This window comes from Fusarium pseudograminearum, chromosome 1, assembly GCF_000303195.2.
Source record: "Fusarium pseudograminearum CS3096 chromosome 1, whole genome shotgun sequence".
In the NCBI taxonomy this organism is placed as follows: Eukaryota; Fungi; Ascomycota; class Sordariomycetes; order Hypocreales; family Nectriaceae; genus Fusarium; species Fusarium pseudograminearum.
The window spans coordinates 1,298,365-1,323,898 of record NC_031951.1 but is presented as its reverse complement, the minus strand read 5'-3'; the positions used below and the strand labels follow the sequence as shown (position 1 = coordinate 1,323,898).

Genomic DNA, 25,534 nt, shown 5'->3' with positions numbered 1-25,534 from the left:
AGGTTTCTATTCGGAGTTGGCGGCGTAAAAGAGAGCATCCTTGCGTAGAGGATACCCCTGAGATAGTTGCTGGCAAGAAATATATCAGACAACCACTTCGACAGGCGCTTGGTTGTTCTAGTTCTCGTCCGATGGGGGCGGCGTGCTGGAGTACGACTCCGATGACACCTCATCATCTTCGCCGCCAAGGGCAGAAGCTGGATTGATGACGATATTGAACTCTAGAAAACGACATGTCAGTAAGTTATACTGACGCAAGCAAGTTAGATGGTAGTTACCAAGCAGGTCTGCCGGGCTCTCAGGGGAAGTGTCGCTGGCAGTGCCCAGTTCTTCAATAACTGGGACAGGGTTGAAGGCATTTCTCCAGACAAACTTGTCTGACTTTGTTGATGAAGACGAATCAAAATTACGCTTAGGAGAGTTCTCTGATCTGGTAGGAGAACCAGAATAAGATGATTCTGGGTAACTACGCTTGCGGGGCGTATAGTATGGGTTGCTTCTAGCTGGGCCACTGCCTTTCTCAGTAGCTGATCCTGTATCGGTACAGCTATGCAACTCGGGTTCCATGAATGAACTAAAGATGTTTGAGGAACACTGAGATCGTCGAGGGCAAGGTGTAGTCTGACTGTCATTGAAACTGCGAGAGCCAAACCTTTCCTAATTGTCTCTGGCAGTCTCGTTGAAATCGTGAGCAAAAGGTCTTGGGCTCGCTCTGTCCCTAGGAGGAACCGAGGACGCCTTATCCTTCTTGAAGAAGGAGGCAAATACACTCCCGGTAGAAAGGCGCGATGGAAGAGATGCGGTCGACTCCCTGTACTGGTCATGGTTGTAGGGTTGAGAAGCTGAGAAGTCCTCGTCAGCGTCACAGTAGCCGTGGAAAGAGTTTTCCGAGTAATGGTCGGCGTAAGAAAATTCGGGGCTTTGGAAAGAATCCCAATGTCCGCCACCGTCAAAGTCCTTGCTGAATGCTCCTTTGGAGTACCCCTTTGAGGGTGTTCCAGGCATAAAGTTATCTGGAGTGTGCAAGTGCTCACGGTGAAAGCCTGAAGACAAATTCGAACGCTGACCGTAGTGAGGGTGCAAGTACTGGTCCCTCGTTTCTTTGGTACGGCGAGTGGTAGATTGCTTGCGAGAAATCAGAGGAGAGCCCGGAGACCGCGGGTATCTGGGACTTTCAGGCTCTGAGAAGTCATCCACATCTTGCGGCAATGCTGTACGAATGTCGACAGATTGTTTGAACCTTACTGTCTTGCTGCTGGAAGACTTGGAAGAACTTGGATCAGAACGGTCAGAGTCCAGAGACTTCCCACGAACCCGAGGCCATTCCTCTGATGTCTCGGCTCTAGCCTTTCTAGATCCATCCGAGGACGATCGGTCGCAGCCTGCCAGTGCGGACTTCAGTACAACATCAGGCGAGGGGCTCTTGCGAGATCCATATCCTTTAGACTTCATCTTCTGTTCTCTCTTCTCGGAGCGAATGCTGGATGTCGGTGTGGCTACTCTGGAATGATGACTCGACGAGGAATCTTCGACGTAGGGCGCTTGGTAGTTTCCCTTCGTCTCAAATTCCTCTCTGTGAGGACTGGAGCCTGTACTGAATTGTAGGGAGGACTTCCTCTCTGTTCGACGACCAGAAGAACCAGTGCTCCGCGAGGGGCAGTAGGGCGATTCAGGGGGTACAAAGTCGACATCTGATGCAACAATGGACTGTTTGGGGGTACGTGGCTCTGGTCGCCTTCCACGAGCTGGCTCGGTGTCTGGGCCAGGTCGCTCAAGCTTGACTTCGTGTTGCTGATCGCCTTGGACACTGGTTTGGTCACTTTTGCTGTTCTGGTGACGATTGACAGTGAGGGAATCCAAGTCATCTTCCGAATCAGAAGGAGTAGTCACTTCTGTGTGTGACTTGACTCTTGGGGCAACCTTGAATGCATTAGTAAATCACCAGAACGTTAGCTATCCCAGACTCACCAGGTTGACGACAGAAATGTCTGGAAGACGTTCATAAACCTTGAACTCTTCGGTGCATGAACCACAATAGTTGACGAAGATAGGCTCGCCTGGCAGCACTGGATGGTGATTATGAAATGCCATTGACCTCGCAGCTCCGCAGTTAAAACAGAAGTGGTATTTCTGAATAATACCCCGATTGTACATCTCTTCTCGGCAACTCTCGCAGTAGCTGATCTTGTATGACTTCCTTGAGCTGTTGAGGGGCCAGCGCTTGTGGAATTGCTGTGAGCGAACGTTGCCGCATCCCGAGCAAACATGGTGACGTGGAATGCGTTGAGGGCTTTTGCCCTGCTGGGCATGGTACTGTCGCTGATGGTCGTTCTTAATCGTGCTTGCAGGTGCTATAAGGCCGCGAAGCGTTGCAGTTGCAGCCTCGCTTGTAGTATCTCCGTCAAGGGCCAACTGCGAGAAGTTGCTGGTCGATGAAAGGGAAAGCTTTTTGGCGTGTGACTTTTTGCTGTGCGTGATGGCTTTGTTCAAGGTCGAGTTCAGTCTGTCTTGTAGACGACGGAGGTCACGACGCAAGACTTTGCTGTTAGGCTCGGAAGCTAGATCAACCATCTTGGCATCAATGTGTTTCTGCAGTCGCTGTATGTCTTTGTTCCACGAGTCCGATTGCTCAGGAGCTTCGGAGTTGGAATTTTGAGAATCGATGCCAGATGCTCCTGGAGAGACCGCGCTGCTGTTTGGAGTCGCAGAAGACACAGGCACTGTCGTTATACCAGGAGGCGGCTGTGCCATGACAGGTGGAGGCATGGCCGGAGCGATAAACTGAGGAGCCGGGCCTCGATACATAGAAGATGGCTGAGGCGGCCCATAGTTGAATGGGGCCTGGTAGTATACCTGCTGCTGAGGCATGGGCTGGCATACTGGAAGTCCAAAAGGTTGATTAAAAGTAGAAACAGGAAATGTTTTCGACTGTACAATATTACAAGGCGGTTTCGACAAATGAACAGGAATAGGAGGAGGAAAAGTTGCAGAACTCTGTACATAGGGGATAGACGGCTGACTGGTCATGCTTCTAACGTTTGATCGACGAGATGTCGAGCGAGAAGTGCGAGAACGAGTCGATTTTCGAGGGCTGGATCGCGATGAAGCGCGCGAACGACGTCGGCGATGCTGCTTCTTTCGCGAGGAGCTCTTCTTTGAAGAACTGAGTGACTCTGGAGTGCTTCGATGAGGTGTCGGGGGTCTTTCGGAAAGGTGACGGCCGCGATGTTGTTGTCGTCCACGATCGTTCTCTGAAGATGAAGATGAAGTTTCGTCCGAGTCTGACTCGTCGCTGGAGTCAGAAGGAGGATCATAGACGATCTTCATACGACCAGGACTCTTGTTGCATGAGGATTTAATTCCGTGGCGAAAGGGAAAACCAAAAGCTGCGCTCAGAAGATCAACCTCTGGGCCTGCTCGATGGCGGCGGCGGCGCAGCGCCGTGCTGAAGAGGCCCATTGTTGCGCTGCCAGAAGTAGGCACCTAAAAATAGGGCGACAATAGATTCGTTGTTGAGCCTCGAGTGTGACTATTGTAGTGACGGCGGAGAGAATAAAGGAGGAAGTGATTATGGTATACAGAACAATAACCAGGAAGGAGTGTGGGTGGGGATGTGAGAAGATGGATAAAGTACGTAAAGAGAAGAAGGGAATAGTTCATGCAAAATGACGGCGTTAGAACCGTAGAAATAATCGATTTGGTTCGTCCCTTTTCCTTTCTATTTTTATGCGCGTGTGAGCGAGAGTCGAATGCAGTTGCGCGGCCGTTTGGCAGCCGGCAGCTGGCGAGAGCTGCCACTCGCTTTTGCAGTTAAGATGAAGAGCTAGGCAGCCGAGGAGACTAATTCACCAAACCTGAATACCTAGGTAGCAAGACTTTATCGTTTCAGTAATGTGAACTGCGACAGAAAAAAAGTCAGCTTTGAAGCCTTCGTCTTGTGCTCGATGCCGAGGCGGAACTCACCCCTAGATCTTCCTCGCAAAGCCTCTTTTAGATTTCTTTCTCCCGTTCTTTGCCAGGAACAGCAAGGTAGGTCACTCGAGTCGTTGAGAATGTCACCCTTGTGCGCTTTAGTCGACTGCTGAGTGATGTGTGAGCACAAAGAAGCTGAGGGATAGATTCAACGATGGTGATATCCGTGGTGGTGAAGAGTAAGAAAAGGAGGAAGTGAGCTACTGTATATACAACTTTGTACTCTTGAGATATATTCTGTAAACACTCAGCAGCCTAAGGGTATTCACTGCGTTTACAACTTTTCTGTACATTGCATCTTGGTTATTCTTTTTCCAGACTGCAAACGGTAGAACTCCCTTTCTCGAAAATGCAAACATGCATTAGCTGTCTAGTGAACGTCTTTGTTGCGCTGCACTCACTTTCATCACATATCACAGCAAACGCATCGCCCAACGCCGAACGCACGGTCAAAACAAAAGAATCTCTATCCTTGTTCTTTTTTTCTTTCTTCCTTCTCAACCGAGCAAGGTTCTTACATTGATATACATTTTCAATTCACTTTTGTCTAAAATGCGGGTACATAGAAGCCCTCTATTCTTTCTTCCTCGCTTCTAGCAAACCCGAACGGCTTAGGCCAGGCGGCTACCAACAGCAGCTCGCTTCTTGAGCCCCTTCTTCTTCTTCTGTCCTCGGCTGAAGCCGCCAGCAGCAACATGGTTACGGCTAAAGTTGTCAAGATCCTTGACCCTGTAGATACGGATAATCCAGTTCTCACTGGTGAAAGCTTCCTCCAGGGTGTCAAGAGTAGGGCCCTCAGAAGGCACGGCGGTGTTTCGAACTCGGTCAACGGCTCTTCCAGGGGGGAACATGCCTGCATAGTTGTAGTACGACATCTTGTACCTAAGAGGGAAAAGTTAGGTCATGAACACGTTTCAGATCACACATGTAAACTTACATCAAGCTGTTCTTCATGGTCTCGGTAGCTTCTTCGTTGACCTTGTACTCTCCTCGAGCGGTGAAGAAATTACGCTCCTTGACCTCATCGGGCCAGATACCTTCGGCAATGCGAACCATCCAGAGGAACTTGTTAATGTCGTCTCCGGAGTAGCCAATGAGACCACCAAAGACCACCAAAACGTAGTTGACCTCATGCTGGCGCATAATAGGGTAGCTGACCTCCTCGCGAGAGCTCATGGCCTTGCCCACAGTCGCAATGTGTGTGTTGTTCCAAGTGTTGTTGTCGACTAGCGTGGGCCGATCAGCCATGCCACCGATCTGATAACCGTAATCCCACCATGACATGACCTTGTCATCCTTCTCGGTGTTCTGTCGGAGCCACTGGTACGCCTCTCGGTAATCATCAATGATGTGCTGGCTACCATCGGGCATGCGGCTGGCCAACACGACGGAGGGCGACGAGTAGGCGTTGGAAGTGACCCAAGTACAGTGGGTTACAAACATGACTAGGTAGATGGCCATGGCACCAACGACCAGGACCTTGGACATGACAGTGTAGATACCAACCGATGGCTTTGAAAGGGCTCGGAGGGCGCCCTTGTTCTTCTTGGAGCTCTCAGAACCCTCGCTCTTGGCCTCCGCCGCAGCATCGGGCTGCTCGATTTGCATGTAGGTCTCAAGGAGCTGAGAAGCGGCAATAGCAGCGGCAACACAAACAATGGGGGTCAGAGTAAGAATGAGACGGACCATGACACCAGCGAAATAACTTGCGAACATAGCGTAGACGACGACGAAGACATGCTCATCTTGCAGGTTCTGGAAACACATGTAAACACCGGCGGGGAAGAGCCAGATGAGGAAGTTCATGTCAAAGAAGAATGAGGGCCAGGCAGTGGGCTGATGCTCCGAGACAGACGCAATGATGGGAATGTGGACCTTAGCATAACCAGTGTCAAACAGGGAGTAGAATCGGCCACCCCAAGGCGCAATGTATCCGAGAGAGGTCAAGAGGATCAGGCCGGCCAAACCGATCATGCAAGTTGCGACACCTGCCGCAATCACAACGGTGGTGATTTGTCGGCCAGGAATGACGCGCTTGACGAAGAGAATGAAGGCAATGACCTGAAGGAGTCCAAAAACACCTGAATTTTATGTTAGTATTGGGCTCAACCGGAGATTTGTGAATACATACCTAGCGCTGGCATGTGCTCGTTGGTCTTAACAGCGAGAAAGCCGACAAATGGGATTTGGAAGCTGGCCAATGTACCAGCGACGTACCAGGCTGTGTAGCTCAGGTAAAGGCGATCGCTGTAACGGCCCATGCAGATGAGAGTGAAAGCATGAACTGGCAAGAGACAGGTGATGAAGGCATATCCACCCCACGACGCAACCATGTAGCCGTAAGACAGAGCGCAAAAACCACCAATGACCATTGAGCCCTTCTTGAGAGCCTTGACCCAGAGGTAAAAGGTGAAGACAAGGAGGAAAATGGCGATGGCTTCGTTGTCGTAACTACCAGCGACGGATCGAGAAATGTAGCCAGGGGCAATTCCCATAAAGGCTGCAGCAAGGAGACCAGCAGATGACGTAGTGGTCATCTCATTGGTGAGAAGATAGGCGGCATAGGCCGTCAAACCAGAGAAGGCAGGCGCGAGAAGAACGCAGATGTTTCGAATGTCGACGGGGACAGTGAGGGTGCGAAGAGCGTGGTAGATAACACCGCTGGTCACCATCAGACCAGGGTAGAGGGTGCCTCCGGTAACTCGCCCAAGAGGATGCCATGTTCGGTCATCAAACCAATCCCAGAAGTTGTAGAATCCATTAGCGACGAGGTACTTGGTCGCACGGAAGTTGAACCACGGATCGACTATCATGGGGTTAGCTCTACATTAATTAGTACGCGGCGTCGTGGAAGGAACTGACATTCGTGGATGATGCTTTCGAAGCCTGCGCGCAATTGGTTAGCAAATGATCCATCTTGACGAATAGAAACGCCCTCGGTCCTCCGAGAAGAGGGAATGCGAGAGCGACGGCGACAGCGACAGCGTCAAGCATCCATCATGAGGGGAGAATGAAGCACTTACGAATCACGGAAAAGAGACGACTGGAGATAGCTGCACCAGCGATGAAGAAAAGAATGAGAACTCTCAGAAGAGTTCTTGTGTTTGTTCCTGTCAATAGAGCGAGCGTGTCGCTGGGTTTTGACGTTACGGCCGTCATGATGGGCTGCAATTGTCGACAATGATTGATGCAACTTGTCGAAACCAACCCCGAGATGATGGATGCTCTCAACTCCACCAGAAGGACAGCTTGGAGCTTTACAACACGGGAGCTAGGTGCAGGAGGTTGATGTGGAGCCCACTTTCCTACAGAAAGATACGTATCTTTTTAGTTGCTCGGTTTTGACTCTGGAGGCCAATTCGAAACATTAGCTTCATCGCTGGGCCGTCGTTTTCCCGAACAAGGCATATCAACGCCACGATACTCAACAATACTTGTCTACGAATATTGGTCAATTCTAATACCTTGGTAAATACCTAATATAAAAACCACATTTTTATTTAACTCTGTTGCTTTGCGGTGTGGCTCTCTTGACCAATTGAGCATCAATTTACACAACGTCACAACGTATCTGGTGCTGGCTACATCAAGAGCTTCACTGATCGCCTCCCAGAAACTCACTACATACTAAGCATGTGAAGCATTGTCATTTCTTACACCTTTTGTGCAGTTCATTCCAATATGGCACTACGTAGAGATATAAGATCAATCTGATCATGGTAGGGTACACTCACTCAGTGGAATTAATTACTGATAAATGATCTCTCCCAAAGATGTCGAATGTTATAAATATATATACTTATAGGTACATTCATGAGTGTTTGCTTTATTGAATGGTGAGGGGGGAGTATAATATAGCGCAGTGCCCTTGCAAGTTCTCATTCATGACCCTGGATGCTCTCGGAATTTTAGCTACCATTTAAAAGTAGTGCGGGGAGGGGATGTTGCGTTGTCAAATCATTGCTCCATTGTTGAGAAGTATCTAAACAAGACTGATACAACATCCAATCTTGAATTGACAATTCAGTTTCAAGCAAAAAGCTTAAAACAAATCTTGCAGTACATCGTGAGAACTGGTCAGGTATCATAAACTCACTAATACCTAGCCAACCTAATATGCATTACAGAGCTACCTAGCTCCCCGATGATACATTATATCATAGATTGCCTGTAGTTATTTACAACTTTCCAACTCAAGCTTATCCCAGCACATGCCAAACTAACACAAGCCCATTCAAGACAATTGACGCTTTTGCCGTCTAAAGTAGATATATTGTACACCTGTACACAGAGTTAAACAGGGACCTAAGGAAACATCTATGCAGGACCGCCACGTATATCCTCAATCATACATCGGGTCTGGTTCGAGGCTCGGATTATTGCCCCGGCAGGACCTGTTTCCCTAGCGGTAACCTTTTCGCCAAAACCTCCAATCGTTCAATTCTCTCCCTTGTCATATTTGCGTTCCCCCGCGCCATTATTACATATCTAAGGGCTCTCCTTCTGGACCTTCAACAGCAGTTTCTCAAGATCGAACTTGGGGTCTGAAGGGTCGGTAATAACTTTATGTATCAGTTAGTTGAATGTTCGCCATCTCACATGTGCGCGATATGCCGCTGCCAATTGCCTGGGAAGCAAGTATTGGAGCAGAGCGACAATAACTGAATGACGTACCATCATCACCAGATGAAGGGTTCTTCTTCTTGGCAAACTCGGCCTTGGCCTGCTTGATGAGATTCTCCTTCTTCTCGTACTCGTGCTGCGCGTGCTCAGCCCTTTGGGAAGCAGTAATCGCTCGCTGGTGGGTGAAGCCGTAAAAGATACCCAGGCCGAGGGCGGACCACCGCAGAACCTATAAATGACTCAATTAGTCCCTTGACCCATACACAATGCAATTCGATTGTGCCGCTCGAAAGTTGAAAGTCCATTCGCCGATGTCGTCGATAGCTCGGGTTTGGGAGACGGTCGAGCGGCCATATCGGGGGAGGATAACACGCACGTTCACTCCGGTCGAAGCCATTGGGAATAGAGTCGCAAAAAAAAGGGCTGACGGGACGAAAAGCGAAAGGATCGGTATTGACGATAGTCGGGGGTCGACAATGGCTTGTCAATGGACCCAGTCGGAGTGGCTCGAGGATATTAGATGCGTCGACGTGAGGTGAAGAATTGAAAAGTCGTCGGGAAAAGTCGCAGTTTTTCCATTCGCTGCCAACCTAAAGAGCCAGCCAACCGCTGGCGGCTGGGGAGCTCGGCCAAGCTGGAGCCAGTGAGCCGGCCAAAGTGATCACGTGTCCCTGTTCATCGTGGTCAGTGAATTGACTGTGGAGTTAGAATTCGCTATGTGCCATCACCACCTCCACTAACATTGATAGCTCAGTCCAGTCCAGTCAGGCTGGTGCAGGGGTTTCTGAGGGGTGCTAGTGCTTGAGTGCCTCTGAAATCCAGTCCAGTCAGATCCCGTCGCGCATGGATGGATTCAATTGGACCCCCATTGCAAGCTCATTACTGCTACTGTACAACCCAGCATTTCATAACTTCTATCGCGACAAACAACCACACAATTACATACCTCAACCTTGTGGACTGAGATTGGTTTTGTTCTTTCTTGCCGTCGTCACTGCACGTCCGTTTTTGAAAAAGTGAATCTTTTATTACCGTGTCCAGTCGTTGTCGATCTATACCTTCCGAATTATAGCTTTCCAAACATCGAGCAGTCCCGCGATGCGACTGTGGAACGTCCACAATGCAGCAACGTCGAGATGAAATCCTAGCAAAGAAGGCCAAGCTTGCTGAGCTCAAGCGCCAAAGAGAGCTTCGGGCAAACGCTGCGACTGCAGGTCGTGCGAGTGTAGGAACTTCTAGCGACGTTGGTCCCCTGACACCCTACCGCCTTTAAGCCCCTCGTTGACGTTTCTCGACCACAGTTAATATCGCCAACCCCTGGGAGAGCAGACAACCGCCGCGAGATCGAAACTCTCATTAATAGTCTTGTCGGTGACAGCAGGCCTGGCTCAGCAGTCACAGGAGGGCCTGGCTCTCCCGCTCCTCGCGGTAGTCGCCCGAACAGTGTCCTTAGCGCTGGCGAGATTAGCAACGAACCTTCCGAAGTTACCACCATTAGCAACATTCAGATTCCCGCCCAGCCGCCCCCGAGTCTTAGTACCGCTCCGCTCCTGACCGTCTTCGAATGTCCACCATCTCCAGTAAAGGAGGTTTTCTCATACAGCAAAGGAGTCCAGACCACCGAGGAGTGGACAACTCCTACCAGAACCAGAGCACAGTCTCTCATTTCAGAGGCCGAAGATGTTCCCGCCGTAACTTCGACGCCCAGCAAGAGGCTGAGCAGGAGAGAGCGAGATCGAGAGGAGGAACTCCGACAGAAGATCAGAGAAGAGGTTGAAGAGGAGCTACGGGCGACAAAGGAATTCTTGAGCGACGGTGTCGTTCCGTCCGCAATCAGTCAACCTGCAAGAAACTGGACCACTGAGGAGCTCGATGCTGTTGCGCAATCGGACGACTTCTTTGACTTCCTTGAGAAGTCCACAAAGGTCATCGAACGGGCCCTTGACCAAGAGACGTACGATATCCTTACAGATTACGCTCTACAAGGCCAAGACGTAGACGATGATGATGAGGACAGCGGGAATACGGGTGGCAAAGGGCGGCACAGAATAAAGGAAGTGGCTCAATTCTATGACGAGCGATGGTCTAAGAAGCGCATGATCAGTGGAATTGACTTCTCACCCAAATTCAACGAGCTACTTCTCGCTTCGTACACCAAGAACCCGACGGCCCCTCATGAACCGGATGGTTTGGTCCAAGTCTGGAACATGCACATGCAAGATCGTCCGGAATACGTTTTCACTGCGCAGTCGGATATTCTCACTGCCAAGTTCTCTCCTTACCACAACAATCTGATCATTGGTGGCTCATACAGTGGCCAGGTGTTGCTATGGGATACGAGAGCAAAGGCGGCGCCAGTGCAAAAGACTCCCTTGACAGGTTACGGTCATGCTCATCCTATTTACTCCGTTGATATTGTTGGTACTCAAAACGCCAACAACATCATCTCTTGCTCCACCGATGGCGTGGTTTGCGGTTGGACAATGGACGTCTTTGCACAGCCCCAGGAACTTCTTGAATTGAAGAACCCTAGTCAGGCCAAGGTGGCTGTCGAAGACGTGAGTCCCACATGTCTTTCTTTCCCGGACACAGACCCTACGTTCTTCCTCGTGGGTAGTGAGGAGGGCACTATCTTCCCCTGCCATCGATATGACCGCGCCGGCGCCAAGGCTGGTGTCGATAAGAAGATCAGCTACAAGGGACATACTGCTCCCGTCATGTCGGTGGACTTCCACCCTGCTAGGGGCCCTGTGGATTTGGGCGATCTGGTTATATCATCATCTTTGGATTGGAGCGTCAAGCTTTGGAAGGTTCGAGCACCTGCAGCTACATCTACGATTGGATCTGGCGATGGTACAATTGCGCCTCTCATCGACTTTGTCCGCGAAGATGTTGTCTATGGCGCCAAGTGGTCCCCTGTCAAGCCCAACATTTTTGCTTTGGTTGACGGTGCTGGCTGGTTGGAGCTTTGGGATATTGCTGTTGAGACCGAGGAGCCCGTTTCAAAGATTTCACCCAGCTCCCGAAAGGACGGTAGAACTATGCTTTCAAAGAGTCTGAACAAGGTCGCATGGGAGCCCAATGATGGAAAGCGCCTTGCCACTGGTGGCATCGACGGCTCTCTGACGGTATTTGAGGTTGCTAGTGGTCTTGGTGGTAAGGAGAGCTTGAAGAACGAGGACTGGGCGAATGTGAAGAAGCTTGTGAACCGATTGGAAGCAGTCGGCTCCAACGGTGCTTTGATAGTTTAAGGACCCCTATTGGATGGAGCGTTGGTAGCATGGTCCAGTGGGCGTGTGTCTTGTATTGTGAGGTAGTTGTCAGCTGAATTTACCTATATACCCTGTGCTTATTGCTATCCGTTTTTTGGTTCTCAGCTCTATTGAATTGAGAACATTCAATACCTTGGTTTACTTTACTGTACTACTTACTGCCTAGGTATCCACGATACCCTCACCTGGATGTCGGGCTTGGCGAGCTGATATAATGTCACGTGTTACCCCCACATCAATATATGCTCATTTTCGCGACTGGAGCTCAAGCTCATCCTCAAACTCATACAACTCAAAATGAGGAACTTGAGAACTCAGCACGAATCTACTGCGAGTTAGTCGAGAGGGTGTCGTCTTCCCTGCACCAATCATCACTATTGCTACCGTAAAAGACGTTCTTATTATATGGTAGGTTACACTCTCACACACACATACCCGCACAATCAACCCTTTATGATGGCATTCATTTTTATGAATTCTGCAATTCCGAATGCCTTTTTTGTTTTAGGCGACACGTGGACAATTTACAGCTGAATATCAATAACATTTTCCTCTTATTGTTTCACACAAGAGATCTATGAATCCATTCTAACTGGATGCCAGACATTTCACAGCCTACGTCTCCATCGGCATGCCATCTGGGTATCGCCCTCCAGAAACCTCGAAATCATTGGCTATCGTCTCCAAGGTCTTCATCTCTTCTTCCGAAAGCGGGCAATGTTGAGCGTTTTCCTCTACTCTAACCACTGTAGTTGCTCCTGGTGCCGGGATTATAGTAGGTAATCCTTCGCGGCCGTTCAGGCTTCTGACCCAGTTGATTGCGAGTTGTGCCGGCGTAACACCCTTCTTTTCAGCCACAGCCTTGACCTGCTCAACAAGCTTAAGGTTGTGCTGGAAAGCTTCGGGTTGGAAACGAGGGAAGCGGCTGGCAATTCCTTGGCCTTGGAACTCAGAGCTGTTGTTGAACCGACCAGTAAGCATCTATGATGAACGTTAGTTGCGTGAAATATTCAGATCAAGTATATAGATTCACTTACGCCACGTCCAATGGGTGAATAAGCCATGATGGGGATGTTGTGCTTCGCACAGGCGGCAGCAACGCCGTTATGTAAGATGTCTGTGCTAAACAAGCTGAGCTCGACCTCAACGAGACTGATCTTGGCAATCTTGACAGCCTCCTCGATAGTCTCGGCGCTGCATTCTGAAAGAGCATACCACCAACCTTGCCAGTGTCGACGTACTCCTTCTGGATGACGCTGAGGGTTGTCTCAAAAGGAACCTTGTGGTCTCGTCTCGAAGGCGCAAAGAGGTCAAGCTTCTTGGTTCCGCCGAGTTGGTTGATCACGTTGTTGATCGACCTCCGGACGTTCTCGGGGGATCCATCGAGCTGGAATTTTTCGAGATTATAGGTACCTTTTATGGCTATGGTGATCTTATCGGCGTCTTCAGGATACTTTGCAAAATAAGCCTTGAGCAGGGTCATGCTGTTGTACTCTGGAGTTCCGTAGAATTCGGCTCCGCTCCAGAGGGTGCAGCCATTGTTGGAGGCGGCGTGCATAGCTTCAATGGCCTGCTGTAGAGGGGTAGCATTTGGGCGCCATGTGAAGCCTATGCATTGTGAGCTTCTTGTGTCTTTTCTAAAAGGAATTTACTCACCCATGAGGCCGTAGGCGACAGGGCCAACTTGCTTTCCCAGAACTTGGGGCATGTTAATTGATGACTAGGGTAAAGTGTTGTAGAGATGGTATGGTGATATTAAGAATGGAGGCGTTGAGATAATACCTTTGATGGGAAGACATGGTGATATTTATATGTATTTTATCCTACTTAACAACATCAACATTCATCATAGACTCTAATCCCAAACGGCGATGGTGATGTCGCGGCCCCGATCCATCGGCGTTACAGCGTCAGTGTAACATAAACCCGAGATCTGACTAATAAACATTGTAAACTTCAAGATCGGAGATCGCTTATCATGTATTCATAAACCACAATTATAAAGTGAGATGGAGATATGATGTTTTCTTATGGCTCTTAATCCGCATAGTCGGATCTTATCTGCATCATGAAGGTCTGCCTAGGTCTTGCGGGCAGGCTATCTAGATAGTAGGTAGGTAGGTAGTGATGGTTGGTTCTTGGGTGGGATAACCGATAATTATTTGTACCCAAATGATTATGAAAACATTCCAATTATCACCTAAGCTGCCACTTGAATAGAACATAGTTGAGCATTTACTGTTCAGATCTAACTAATGCTGATGTTGTTCGAGAGTGTGTGATGATGCTCTCAAAATTCAATCAAAATGCCCTCTCTTTCCCTCGTCGGTTCTTGCACCTCTGGTTCCTCTCCATATCCATCCTCTGCTTCCACCTCTGAAGCCTCATCAACATCTACACGTCTCGCGCCGACACGCTTCGCACGAACTCGGAACCGAGGCTTCCTCTTGGCATAGCTCATCATCTTCCTGTCCATTCGACGAGCACTCGATACATCCGCAGCGCGAAGCACCTCTAAAGGCATTGGCATGACGCCCCGTGCCTGGAGCCACCAATCGGGGAACTGTGAGAGACCAACTTCTGCAAGACCTTCTGACGATAAGGGCATTGTGTGTTCGTAGTGACAATCCATACCCCATTTGCAGACTCCATGGTGGCACCAGTGTCGGCATGGTGTAGGGAGTTGTGATGATGGTGATGTGGTGTTGGTTTGGATTGGCGATGGCTCTTTCTGAAAAGCAGGGTTTGGCTGCTGCTGGTTTTTCGGGTTGTGACGACTTGATGAGAGTCCCTGGGGCGCTTTAAGCTTGACTCTAGGAGCTGAAGTGTGAGATGGTAGAGACTTCAAGGCTCCTAGTCCATGGTCTTCAGGAGAAGTGTGGTGAGGAATTGGCGAGCCCCATATGCCAACACTAGGCTGCATGATAGATTCACAAGGGATTTCTTCTTCCGTTCCATCACTGGCAAAGGCCTCATCTTCAGTGATGGGATCGAATCGGAGCTTGTAGGTATGCTGCTCTGCATGAATGACACCCAGGTTTCCCATGTCTTTTGTCTCATCTCCTGATAAACTTCGCGGGACGCCGACAACTTCCACCCAGTGAGGTAAAAGGTCCGCAGGGATGAGAGGCACAGCGGTTGCGGGTTGGACGACGATTTGTCCTTCGGACGTGATCTCCTCAGCTCCAGGTCTGATCAGAAAGAACTGGGGTTTTGGGGCGAAAGCCATGATGACTTCGGCTGCTGTAGTGATGATGGGAAAAGACGGTTGATCGCCAAGCTACATATCGCGCGAGGAGTAAGGCGAACCAGATATACATGTTGGACGCTCCTTCGTGCTTTCTTTATATCATTCTGTGATAGTGTTTGCTGGCTACATGCTGTCTCATGAACCGGGTTTGCTGCAATACAAACAAGCACAAAGGTCTATGTAAGACTTGATTAAGTTTGTCTCACCTACCACCTAACGAGCCTCCACGCGAATCTTAACATCCAGGCCATCCACACAGTACCCTAGCTGCCTAGGCCCATCTCTTAGTTCAACTTCCCTCTTCACCCATCGCCCTGGTTTGCTTGCGCTGTCCTCATCAGCGGCGTTTGCGTCGACCTCTTTGCGTTCCCTCTCTTCTTCTGCCTCTTCCTCGTCGCTGCTTTCACCCTCCTGGTCATCAAATCCAGCGACGGGATCCCATTCTCCTGTTTCCCAGATGAGAGCAAGTTTGAGGGGAGACAATCCCAACAGCTTTCCTGCAACTCCTTTGACGGCGTAGATGTCGTAGGATTTGGGTATCCTTGTTACTCTCTCATCTTCTCCGCGTCGATGAAAACTAACGGTGATCAAGCGAGCCTCTAGAAAGGAGGGGTTGACCTCTGACCTGCGCATAATGCTCGGCGCGCCGTATATCTCGCATAGTTCTGCCCAACGGGGATGGAGGGCCAGGATCTCCGCTTCGGCGTTCTCCGGAGCGGCCGCAAGCTGTTTTCCAATCCGAGAGAGGTAAAACATCTCAGCATTAGTACGGTCGGCTGCTGTGACTTGACTGAAGTTGAGAGACTTGAGCGAAGCCAAGCGAGCGACGGTAAACATGTGAGATTCTTCAGAAGAGGATGATTTGGCATCAGCGTCAACAGCATCATAGAATGGATTGTGGCCAATTCTTAACCCAACCAAGCCAGGGAAATGTTTGGGAATCTGGTCCACAAACGTCCATGACTGGATATTGTTGTATGAAACGTCGAGGTACTGGACGCTTTCTGAGAATATCGGGCCTTCGACACCTTCCGGTGCGATTGCAGTGATATTGTTTCCCTTGAGGTGAATATTGCGCAAAGAGGTGAGTGAAGTGAGCGTACTGATGTCAGCAAATGTAGTGAATTCGTTGATTTCGAGGTTGATCGATGTCAATGTCGACAGGAGGCTCCCGTAGTCTAGTGCTGGGAGAGACTGGAGGTGGTTTGAGCCGGCGTCCAGAGCTGCCAGAGACGGACACTTTGTTGCGATGTGACAAACTTCCTCCCAGCTCATCATGGTTGCCTCCAGGGAGAGCTCTTTGACATTTTCCATAACACCATGAGTTTGGTTATCCAAAACTTCCTGGAAACGGTTGCCACTGTAATCGTGTCAGTAAAACTAGTTGCCTGTGTTTGATGGATATCACGCACTTGAGGGTGAGATGTTGGAGGCTTGGTAGCTCACGACAAATGTCAAAAACAGGATCAAGGTGCTGGAACAAATTGCGACTGAGGTCCAGTTGCGTAATCTTGGGACACTTCTTGGAGATGATTCCCTCAGTTTCGTCGTCTGCTCTTGCGCTGGCAACTTGAAGATCATCCAGGATCACAATAGTCAGCTCGCCAATATTGGCTTGTTTCCGGCGAATCTTCTCAAACCCAACCTCCTCGGCGCGCTTTCCGAAGAATATGATTTCCTCGGCCGCCCTTCTTCCATCGGGGAGCATGTACTCGCTGGCATATTTGTGATTGACGGCTGCTAAGAAGTGACGCGGCGGGTCAGCCGGTCGAGAAGGACGCACAAATGAAGCAGCGGTGGGGAACTTGGATTTGCCTGTGAGAGTCAGTTTTGGGTTTGTCAAGCGCAATCAGGATGATCATTTGTGAGTAAGTGAGCGAGAGGATGTTTGATCATACAGTTGAAATAGCGAACGCCCTTGTGACATCCGTCATGTTTGCCTCGTGCTGAGTCGTCCCATTCTACGCCCAACCATGTTCCTGTCGTGCCTGCGACTTCACCGACGTATCTCACTGTGCAGAGGGCGCCATCATAGGAAATGCGCTGTCCAACATGTTGAGAAGATGCCATTTTTCCTTGTTTGGCTGAGGAATATGGTAGGTAACATCAAAGTGACGCTTCGTCGGACATATTGAAGAGGTCACTCATTGGGCGGGAGGTGGAGTGGAAATTCTTCAACCATGAAGGAACAGACGAAACTGGATGGGTGTATTGTGACACTGTAGCCTCAACCTGAATTATATTATAGTAAATACTAGTACTACATGATCTACGATAAATTAATCAATTATTTGGTAGGTCGATTTAATTCATATTGAATGGTACCTTTAGGATGAATCACGACATCACTCACATGCACACTTGCCACAGGGTAAGGTGACTTTGTCGCTGTCATTCCACAGCATCCACCTTCCCGTCTCAACTTACCACCAACATCATCAACACTCATAATGTCATCTTCTTCTGTTGAATGCCAGCATCGCTGTGCTCAGATTATCTCGATGGCAATGTTTTTACAAGACATATCTACCAGCACCAATCTCTTGGATCAAAAAAGCACCAATCCAAAATCGCGACAGCCCAACGATATCTCCCCAACTAAACCACGCCCTGACGCGCCGATTCAACAGACCAGCCAGTTGCCCGACAGAACTCTTTAAACAGATGAATGAAGGCAGAATCCTTAGTAGTTTATCTGAAATTGGTAAGATTTCAATGTTATCATACACAACCACCACTACAAATCACGGAAATGGATTCATCGAGTGTACAGAATACTAATAAATACTCAAGGAAATTCAATTGAAAGCTAGTTACTGTTCATACTAAATCTAGCTATTGTCGTTCGGTATAGAGAGTGTCGGTCGTCAAGTATAATGCCTGTCAATTTTCATATGGCATTCTGGTATCGTTTCGCTCAAAATCAATTTACTCGACCAACCTTTCCTTTGGCCTGGTCACATTCCTCAAGGAATCGGTAGATCCCTTCAAGACCTTCGTAATCTTCGGATTGTTCGATTGCCGAGCTGGCTGGAGGCGACATTGTCTCGTATCCGTCAGTCTCCGCCAACCATGGGTTGTCAGACATGTCGTCCAAGATGTCACCATAGACGAAATACTCTTCGTCAAGAGTCGAGATTTCATCGGTTTCATAACCCTCCAAAGATCGAAGTGATATACTTGGTTGTTTCCCGCTATCAGGAGCGAATGGGAACTTGAGAGCCACTGGAACGCCAGCAGCATCGTCAAATTCGGGATCTTGACCCACCACACCGCGCTGGATCCCAATATCATCGCATAATCGCTCAAGGGTCTCAGCGTCGACGCCTGGAAAACGGACCCGAAGAGTGTTGTGTTTCTCTAATAAAACTGGAAGGTCACCTAAAATCGCAAGTCTTCGGAGATCTGTATCGATTGCTCGGAGATCCTGAAGCACTCGGCCGAAGTCGGAGGAAAGGACGTCGAGGAAACCCTCAGTGTTAAGAGAAGCACCGGCCGCAGCAGCCTCAGCCTTGAAACCAGAGGTCTCAGAGGCGAAGGGGATAGCGGCGGCAAGAGGGCTGAGAGCCGTGACGGTGGGGCTGATGTTGAAGTCAACGAAAGCGCCGGGAGCCGAGTTGGAGAAGGCGGAGAGCTTGTGCATGGCCTGGTCTTCGACTGGTGACACCGCTCGATACTGTCGATCGCCTCGAGGTCCGAGGCCGTCATAGCGGAGCTTCTGACCAGAAAGGAAGAATGCTCTCATGGCTTGGGAGACATTCTGCACGACCTGAGCCGGAGCTGCCGGACCGTGGGAGAAGTATCGAGCACTACCGCCGAGACTGTATCCACTGGCACTTCGAGGGAAAGCACCACCCGTCAAGTTGGGACGGAGGGCATTGGCAAATGGAGCTCGGCCAGAGAACTGCGCAACACGTCGTGAGGTGCTGGAGCTCGGGAGCTTGGATCGGTCGAAGCGAGCAGCCTTGGGCTCGGAGCTAACGAATCTCCTAATAACTCGGTTGACGTTCTGAGCTGCGGAGCTCGAGAACCATCGGCTAGTATGGCGTTTCTGCTGTCGAAGAGCAGCAACAGGGTGGATAGGCTGGCGAGCAACTCTGGCAGTTCTCAGTGTAAGTTGGTTTTGCAGGGGCCGCGTCATAACGACAAATTTGGTCCGCACCACGTTTGCGGTTTTGGCCACGGCGACTCGCAGGAGCCGCCGGGCCATTGGACCCCACAGCGCCTGTAAGGACGCCATTGTGAAGTTGTGTACTGAGTTGGAGGATGGTTGTAAAGATCAAGTACAACACATACAGCTGAAGCGGCGCTTATGACACCCTTTATGGCGGTGATAATTCGCCACGACATGCGCCACACGGAAGGGGTCGGGTGGCGGACTGCGGGGTCGATCTAGATCAAAAGCAGATTAGCGTTTGTGTACAGTCAGCAATTTCAACCTCCACCAACATAAATTTTCTTGATTTCAAGCTTCTTTCACTCATTTTTCTTCTCTTCACTCCTCAAGCTCTGGCTCGCGCACACGATGCGAAAGCGTTGTCAATTCTGCGCAGCCATGGCTTTTCACCCCTTCTAGGTAAGAATCTTCCCCTCTCCTGCTTTTCTTGTTTGCTTTTTACGATGATCAACAATACATGAACAATCCAAATCAGACCTACCGATGGTGATACTTCTACTATAGAATTACACTGAGAAAGCTTTGGACCTCAGAATTTGCAGGACAATTTTGTCTAGAACCTTTTACTGACTGGTCACTAGTTGTTTTATTTCACTTGCTACTCTATGTTGAACGCGCTTGCTGGCCAAGCGCGTCAACTTTTGCTACAAAATTAAAAGGTTCGTACACTTTCCCTTCATTTTTATTTTATTTCATCTACCCCCCTCCGTATGATGATCACAACGACACCAGGGATTCCTCATTCTTAATATATAATGTCGATACTGTTGTATTTAGTTTCAGCCTTGTCTGACTGGAGATCACAACGCACCTTTGCTTGCTTCTATCTATCATGACCGCATTGCTAACTCGCGTTTGTCAATAGGTATATCTCTTTGCCCTACTCTTTCCGCGCTCCTCGCAGCCACTGTATGATGAATATTTGAACGAACGGGCGGACATAAACGAGTACTGCTGCCTCCCACCCTAGAAAAGCGAGGACGTACAAATCCTTGTGGTGGGTGTGTAGTGGGACCTCTTGTTGACATTTCGTCACCTGATTGTGGCTCTTGGAATGGATTCTTGTCGATATCTGGTTTAGGAACCGGTGGCTGACTGTTGAGGATCTAGGTACCTAGACAAAGAATTCTTGCTCTTGCACATCATCTATCCATCTCTTTCGTGATGAGTTATTTTTCAAATTGTATTCACACTGTTTGATTCGGGGTCTTCGGATCCTGGGACATGAACACAACGTCAACTTCTGACTGATCGGTACGCTACTCACCACTGGACTTGTTCAGGATCTCATCACTAACTGGCCTAGACTTTATTTCATGCTTTTTGTTGACTTCAAAATTGATGCGGCCATGCTGACTCCGCCGCAGACGAACACTTTACTTCCAATTGTACTCGCATTTGTTATGGTAAGACAAATATTTTTTTACACACTTCCCCAACCATATGATGACTATGCTATTATTAGCTCTATCCGAGTTCATCATGACGAACAACCTATTCACCTTGGAGAACTGATCTGGTTCCATTTATGCCTTTTATTTGAAAGATGCTTTGGAGAACCTCATGGCTAACCAGCTTTGGTAGAACAACAGCTACGACTCTAGCACGCCATGCAGCAATCTACTCTTGTTCTGCAGCATATGCTATTCAGTGCAAAAGCTATTGATTTTGCATACCAAAAGGGCACTGGCCTTGATAATATTCCCCCAGGCACGGGAGGAGTAGTATTGGTGTTGACATTTCAATAAGCCACTCAACACAAGGATATTCCGAGATGGTTTCAGAGCATAAAATACTGACATAAGGTTTGGCTAAAGTTGAGCCCTGTGGCTTATTAACATGCCTACGGATTCTTACATATTATTGCAGTACTGTATTTTACTGTTGAACTCATGAATGTGTTACTCATTCGATCTTAGTAGAGATATGAGCTTAACAGTAAAAATCAATACTGTAACAATATGTAAGGAACCGTAGGCAAGTCAATAAGCCACAGGGCTCAACAACTGTTAAACTTATCTCTCCTTTTAGTGCTATTTGGGGAAATACTATCGATCACTGGTCTTTTGCTTTCGAATGGTAGTGTTGTAGCCACCCACATATTTACATCTGCTAGAAATATAATACATCTTAATTGCTAAGACCTTTGACCCTGCAATTCTGTGCTTGTTGTGAACATTTATGTGTCTAGATATGTATTTATTATGTGAAATGGTGTCCAAGGCTTTTGTTTCCTGGTATATACGTTGATGGCAAAACCTCTTTGCTTCATACATTTGTGACTCATCTCTTGAGCTGTAGTCTTGCGTTCATTCCGACAATACAACGGATTAAATCCCAATCATCTCTGTGGCCTACCCAGTCAGTCACAACAATGCCGGTGGCCGCAGAACCGATCTTGAGCTTGTTGGGCCCCTTGCCTTCTTCGCCGTGGCACATGCAGAGGTATTCAATAACAGAAGGATTGACCTTGGCGGCGATGCGTTCTGGCCAGCAGGTAGCATTGAAGAAGTTGCTTGCTGTCAGGAAGTTGACAATGAACGGAGGCAGGTCGGCATCTTCTTTGTGGTCGGTCATACCGGCGAGGGCAAAGGTTTGTTCAGCAGCCCGCTCGAGTTGTCGGCGACAAAACTCAATTTTCTTCTGAATGTTTTGACTCTCGGTGACTGTGTAGAAATCTTGAACACGGATATGTGCTCCTTCGCCCACCTGACCGTCTTCACAATTGTCAGGCCAGTCGCCCGCGTCAATACCCCAGCCGCGGCCATCCCAGCAAGATTGCTTCATCTCATCATCCAAGTAAAACCGTCGGACAATGACAATGCGACCACGCGCGCTGCCTAGAGTGGGAACTTTGGGTTCGGTCCACCAGCGGCTACGTCTCTTGTCCACGTAACTGTGCTTCAGATATTTGCCGAGCTGTTCATCGGTGCCCCTACCGGTACCCTCGCGTTTGACGCTCATGATGATGGTCTCACTGGGGTTTTCATCGAGGAACTTGTAAATCTCTTCGACCATGTTTCTGAAGTACCTGGTACCGGTCAAAGCGATGGGAAACACACTGTGCACAAGAGCAAGGTCGTCACTACTGGAGCTTACGGAAACCCGGATGTCAAGAAACCGGACGCCATTTCGGAGTTGCTCTGGAATGTCCACCGCTTGACATCGAACAGAAGGCAGGGCGGTAAAGCATGTTGGTGAGTTGTGTGTGCCGGGAATGGAAAGTAAAGGGAGAGGCCAATCGTCATGAAGCTCCTCCATCCATCGATGAAGTTGGGCAGAAGAGAAGATGGCGAGAAAAGCACCGTTGGGAGTATAAACAACGGTGAGGTCGTGGTTTCCGCCGTCAAGGTTTTTCATAACAGACGACTTATTTGAGGAGCTCGGAATGTCGACTTCGTATTTGTGATTCTCATATTTGAAAGTAAGACGCACAGCCTCTTTGTTGCTATCGGCAGCCCGGATCCCAGTATCTTCTGTCCTGAAAGGATCGATACTGACGGATGCCTCTTCCTTTATAATGGCATCACCCTTGGCATGTGTTTTGTTTGAGCTGTAAATAAAGCCAGTGATGTTGGAGAGAACGCCGCCGGTCTTCACGCGTTGACTTTCGAATCGCTGGACATCAATAAGCTCAATTGGGTTAATTGTAAGGTTGCGAATAGTGAGGTTGGCCATGGCTGCGGTTGTCGTAGGATGAGGTGAACACCAAGGGAATGGTGGCGTCTGTTGAGCACTGTCGTAGGAACTTAACAAAGGCTACTCCGTGGAGGTTTGAGCAGAACGAGACAAGAAACTCTCTCACTTGAGCAAAAGAAACCCTCCTCCAATGTCGCCGATAAGCGACAACTCGTTGTATGCGTAGCTATAGTGATGGAATTAGGTATGTATGTATGTATGTATAGAAACAAGGTGAAGAAGATCTGGTGGAGAGTTGAGAGCCGTTTGAGCAGCGCAAGGATCAGTCGTGGTGGGGGTATGGTCAATTAGCCACCAAAAAGACGGTAAGAGTCCTGAAGCTGGAGAAATATGATGGTGCCTATCACCTTTGTAATTATCTATGAGAGTTGAGAATTAATAAAACGCTGTTTTTCTCTGCATATTTACCAGGTGTCAAGACAAGAAAAGGCGTGTCAAACACGGGACTCATTGCTTCCAGGTGCCATTCATTTTATTTAGGCAGTCCCGGAGTTGAGTTGAACCCATCAAGAGAACACATAGAGCCAGGGTGATGAAAGGCGGTGATTTGCAAGCGCTTGGTTATCAGTTCATATCTTCTTTGATGAGAAAATTTGGTAGCTAGTTGATCTGGCGTAATAATTAATTACAACACACGAGGCTGGGAATTTACCATATAGGACAATGTTTGTGTGTGATTTCATCGCAATAAATTCAAGGTAATACCCCGTACAGAAGAAAGCCTCTTCAAGTTGGATGGATGCCAATAATTAGCTAGCAAACTAGAGGAGGATCAACGCGACCTAGCTGACCCGAACCTTTGAACTGGGACAACAAAGGTGGGAGGAACCAGGGGGCAGAGTGACCGTGCTTTGCCTTTCTGGCAGAGAGCTGCCATTCCATCGGAAGGGGTGTCTATTGGCCTTGAATGAGTGGTGATTAGAATGTAGACGCCATAAGTAATACAGTAGTGTTGGGGCCGCGGGAATGGCGCTCTGAAGATTGAGTAAGTACGATGACGATGGCTAAGACGGGAACCAGACTCCAACATGACCCAGCAAGATTGGCTTATCTCTAGTAATAGCCTATTTCAATTTGTGACAGTGGCTGTGGCTGACTTTAAGAGGTTGTCGAAAGGGAGGTCAGATGAAGATTGTCAAGTCGGCCAAGTCACGAAGACGATCAGGAGGATGCAAGGTTCAGGTTTGTCAGGTACCAAGTGAAGTGAATTAAATTTAACAAGACAATGTATTAGATATCATGTATGATGAGAAATTGGAAGTGGCTTAATGACTTGCCTCTTCCCTTGAATGTCCATATGTAGTACATGTCTGTGTGTTGCCATCCCTTCCTTCGGGTTGTACCAAAGTATTAACCAACTCCCAAACCCCCATGCGTCTTATAACCATCATCAAAAAGGCCGTAAATCTCGTTCAGTACAAAAACTGCTATCTCAAAACAGGAGTCTAAGGCTGAAGCATAAGAAGCGCTTGCGTATATGTCATCCCTCCTTCACCACACTCGCTGAAAACATCAACGAGGTACTTTTTTGACCTCTCTCATAGAAGTGTCTTTGGATGGATGATCTTCAATCAAGTTATGAAGCTGTTATCCATGCAATAAATTCGAACGGGGCCAAAGTCTCGTGGAACTTGTGCCAATATGCAAGGATATATCCTGTCCAGCTTATCGACATGAACGTCGTCTCTTTGCTGGTGCAAATTCTTCGTCTTCATCCTCAACCTCATCACGAGATCGTCGGAGTGAAGATGTACCGCGCTTCTGAAGTAGCTCACCGATGATGTCTCGGGTTCCAATGACGTTGCCTGTGCCTTCAACGACGAGGCCAGCATCGACCTCAATATTCAATGGCCGGGGACAGCCTGACTCATCGATCATGGGAATGCCGCAGCGTCCAGAGCTCCCCTCGTGTAAAGCTTGAACAACTTCTTTGGCAATGGCATTGGCCTGCTCTGCGGGAGTGGCAGTCAAGCAGACGATGTTGTTGCTACGTGACACATTGACGGAAGTGTTGATACGTAGGCTGATTGGTGAACTAGTCTCGGATGTCTCATCTTGATCTTGATCATCAGAGGCCATGACCGTGCTAGAAAGTGGTGTGTTCATTGTGGCCGTTTGACGCTCTTGAATACGGCTAGCCGCGTTGGCCATGGAGTTTCGTACTTCAAGAAGTTGTGTTGCTAAAGAAGCAATGTTGGAAGGGATCCGTCTTGGAGTGTATGCCGGAGGGGGAGTGTTTTCCTTGGGGACGGTGACTTGAGGTCCTTGGGGTTCTTGGGATCGAGAGGTGTTGTTAGGAGGGTCCATGATTCTTTCTGTATATTGTGATGCCTGATGCTAACAATAGAAGGCTGAGAGGTTTGTGCTCCTAGTTGATGTCTTCTCTCTAGCGAACTGCAGAAAAGAGAGATGTAAGTGGCAACTTTGTTTGTCAAAGAGGAAAAATGATGAGCTTTTTAATGATGTAAAGAGTCAACGATAGCCTAGTACGGCAGGCAGGATTGTCATTTATAAAGGTTTCTCAACGATAAGATTGCCGTT

At 48.7% G+C, this 25,534-nt stretch overlaps 11 protein-coding genes across 11 annotated transcripts, besides 1 other annotated feature; 1 reads left to right on the top strand and 10 right to left on the bottom strand.

The window, feature by feature from the left end:
- Nucleotides 1–117: 117 nt before the first annotated feature.
- On the bottom strand, nt 118–567 carry FPSE_00095 (uncharacterized protein; the record flags this gene model as incomplete). The annotated part of the gene is made up of 2 exons (XM_009253215.1): nt 118–221; nt 279–567. The coding sequence occupies 2 exons, from the start codon at nt 565–567 to the stop codon at nt 118–120; spliced, it is 393 nt and encodes a 130-aa protein (XP_009251490.1).
- Nucleotides 568–657: 90 nt separating this feature from the next.
- FPSE_00094 (uncharacterized protein) lies at nt 658–3,459 on the bottom strand (the record flags this gene model as incomplete). The annotated part of the gene is made up of 2 exons (XM_009253214.1): nt 658–1,920; nt 1,969–3,459. The coding sequence occupies 2 exons, from the start codon at nt 3,457–3,459 to the stop codon at nt 658–660; spliced, it is 2,754 nt and encodes a 917-aa protein (XP_009251489.1).
- A 1,124-nt stretch (nt 3,460–4,583) lies between these two features.
- Nucleotides 4,584–7,131, bottom strand: FPSE_00093 (uncharacterized protein; the record flags this gene model as incomplete). The annotated part of the gene is made up of 5 exons (XM_009253213.1): nt 4,584–4,854; nt 4,910–6,053; nt 6,104–6,778; nt 6,835–6,858; nt 6,996–7,131. The coding sequence occupies 5 exons, from the start codon at nt 7,129–7,131 to the stop codon at nt 4,584–4,586; spliced, it is 2,250 nt and encodes a 749-aa protein (XP_009251488.1).
- Nucleotides 7,132–8,460: 1,329 nt separating this feature from the next.
- On the bottom strand, nt 8,461–8,992 carry FPSE_00092 (uncharacterized protein; the record flags this gene model as incomplete). The annotated part of the gene is made up of 3 exons (XM_009253212.1): nt 8,461–8,534; nt 8,647–8,824; nt 8,861–8,992. 3 exons carry the CDS (start codon nt 8,990–8,992, stop codon nt 8,461–8,463), a joined length of 384 nt encoding a protein of 127 aa, XP_009251487.1.
- Nucleotides 8,993–9,715: 723 nt separating this feature from the next.
- Nucleotides 9,716–11,846, top strand: FPSE_00091 (uncharacterized protein; the record flags this gene model as incomplete). The annotated part of the gene is made up of 2 exons (XM_009253211.1): nt 9,716–9,838; nt 9,897–11,846. 2 exons carry the CDS (start codon nt 9,716–9,718, stop codon nt 11,844–11,846), a joined length of 2,073 nt encoding a protein of 690 aa, XP_009251486.1.
- A 636-nt stretch (nt 11,847–12,482) lies between these two features.
- On the bottom strand, nt 12,483–13,575 carry FPSE_00090 (uncharacterized protein; the record flags this gene model as incomplete). Its single annotated transcript, XM_009253210.1, has 4 exons — nt 12,483–12,848; nt 12,905–13,061; nt 13,109–13,475; nt 13,524–13,575. The coding sequence occupies 4 exons, from the start codon at nt 13,573–13,575 to the stop codon at nt 12,483–12,485; spliced, it is 942 nt and encodes a 313-aa protein (XP_009251485.1).
- Nucleotides 13,576–14,157: 582 nt separating this feature from the next.
- Nucleotides 14,158–15,096, bottom strand: FPSE_00089 (uncharacterized protein; the record flags this gene model as incomplete). The annotated part of the gene is made up of 1 exon (XM_009253209.1): nt 14,158–15,096. One exon carries the CDS (start codon nt 15,094–15,096, stop codon nt 14,158–14,160), a length of 939 nt encoding a protein of 312 aa, XP_009251484.1.
- A 234-nt stretch (nt 15,097–15,330) lies between these two features.
- On the bottom strand, nt 15,331–17,187 carry FPSE_00088 (uncharacterized protein; the record flags this gene model as incomplete). Its single annotated transcript, XM_009253208.1, has 3 exons — nt 15,331–16,477; nt 16,530–16,932; nt 17,016–17,187. The coding sequence occupies 3 exons, from the start codon at nt 17,185–17,187 to the stop codon at nt 15,331–15,333; spliced, it is 1,722 nt and encodes a 573-aa protein (XP_009251483.1).
- Nucleotides 17,188–18,040: 853 nt separating this feature from the next.
- On the bottom strand, nt 18,041–19,357 carry FPSE_00087 (uncharacterized protein; the record flags this gene model as incomplete). Its single annotated transcript, XM_009253207.1, has 1 exon — nt 18,041–19,357. The coding sequence occupies one exon, from the start codon at nt 19,355–19,357 to the stop codon at nt 18,041–18,043; it is 1,317 nt and encodes a 438-aa protein (XP_009251482.1).
- Nucleotides 19,358–21,577: 2,220 nt separating this feature from the next.
- On the bottom strand, nt 21,578–22,972 carry FPSE_00086 (uncharacterized protein; the record flags this gene model as incomplete). Its single annotated transcript, XM_009253206.1, has 1 exon — nt 21,578–22,972. One exon carries the CDS (start codon nt 22,970–22,972, stop codon nt 21,578–21,580), a length of 1,395 nt encoding a protein of 464 aa, XP_009251481.1.
- A 205-nt stretch (nt 22,973–23,177) lies between these two features.
- Nucleotides 23,178–23,197: a microsatellite.
- Nucleotides 23,198–24,658: 1,461 nt separating this feature from the next.
- Nucleotides 24,659–25,300, bottom strand: FPSE_00085 (uncharacterized protein; the record flags this gene model as incomplete). The annotated part of the gene is made up of 1 exon (XM_009253205.1): nt 24,659–25,300. One exon carries the CDS (start codon nt 25,298–25,300, stop codon nt 24,659–24,661), a length of 642 nt encoding a protein of 213 aa, XP_009251480.1.
- Between the last annotated feature and the right edge of the window lie 234 nt (nt 25,301–25,534).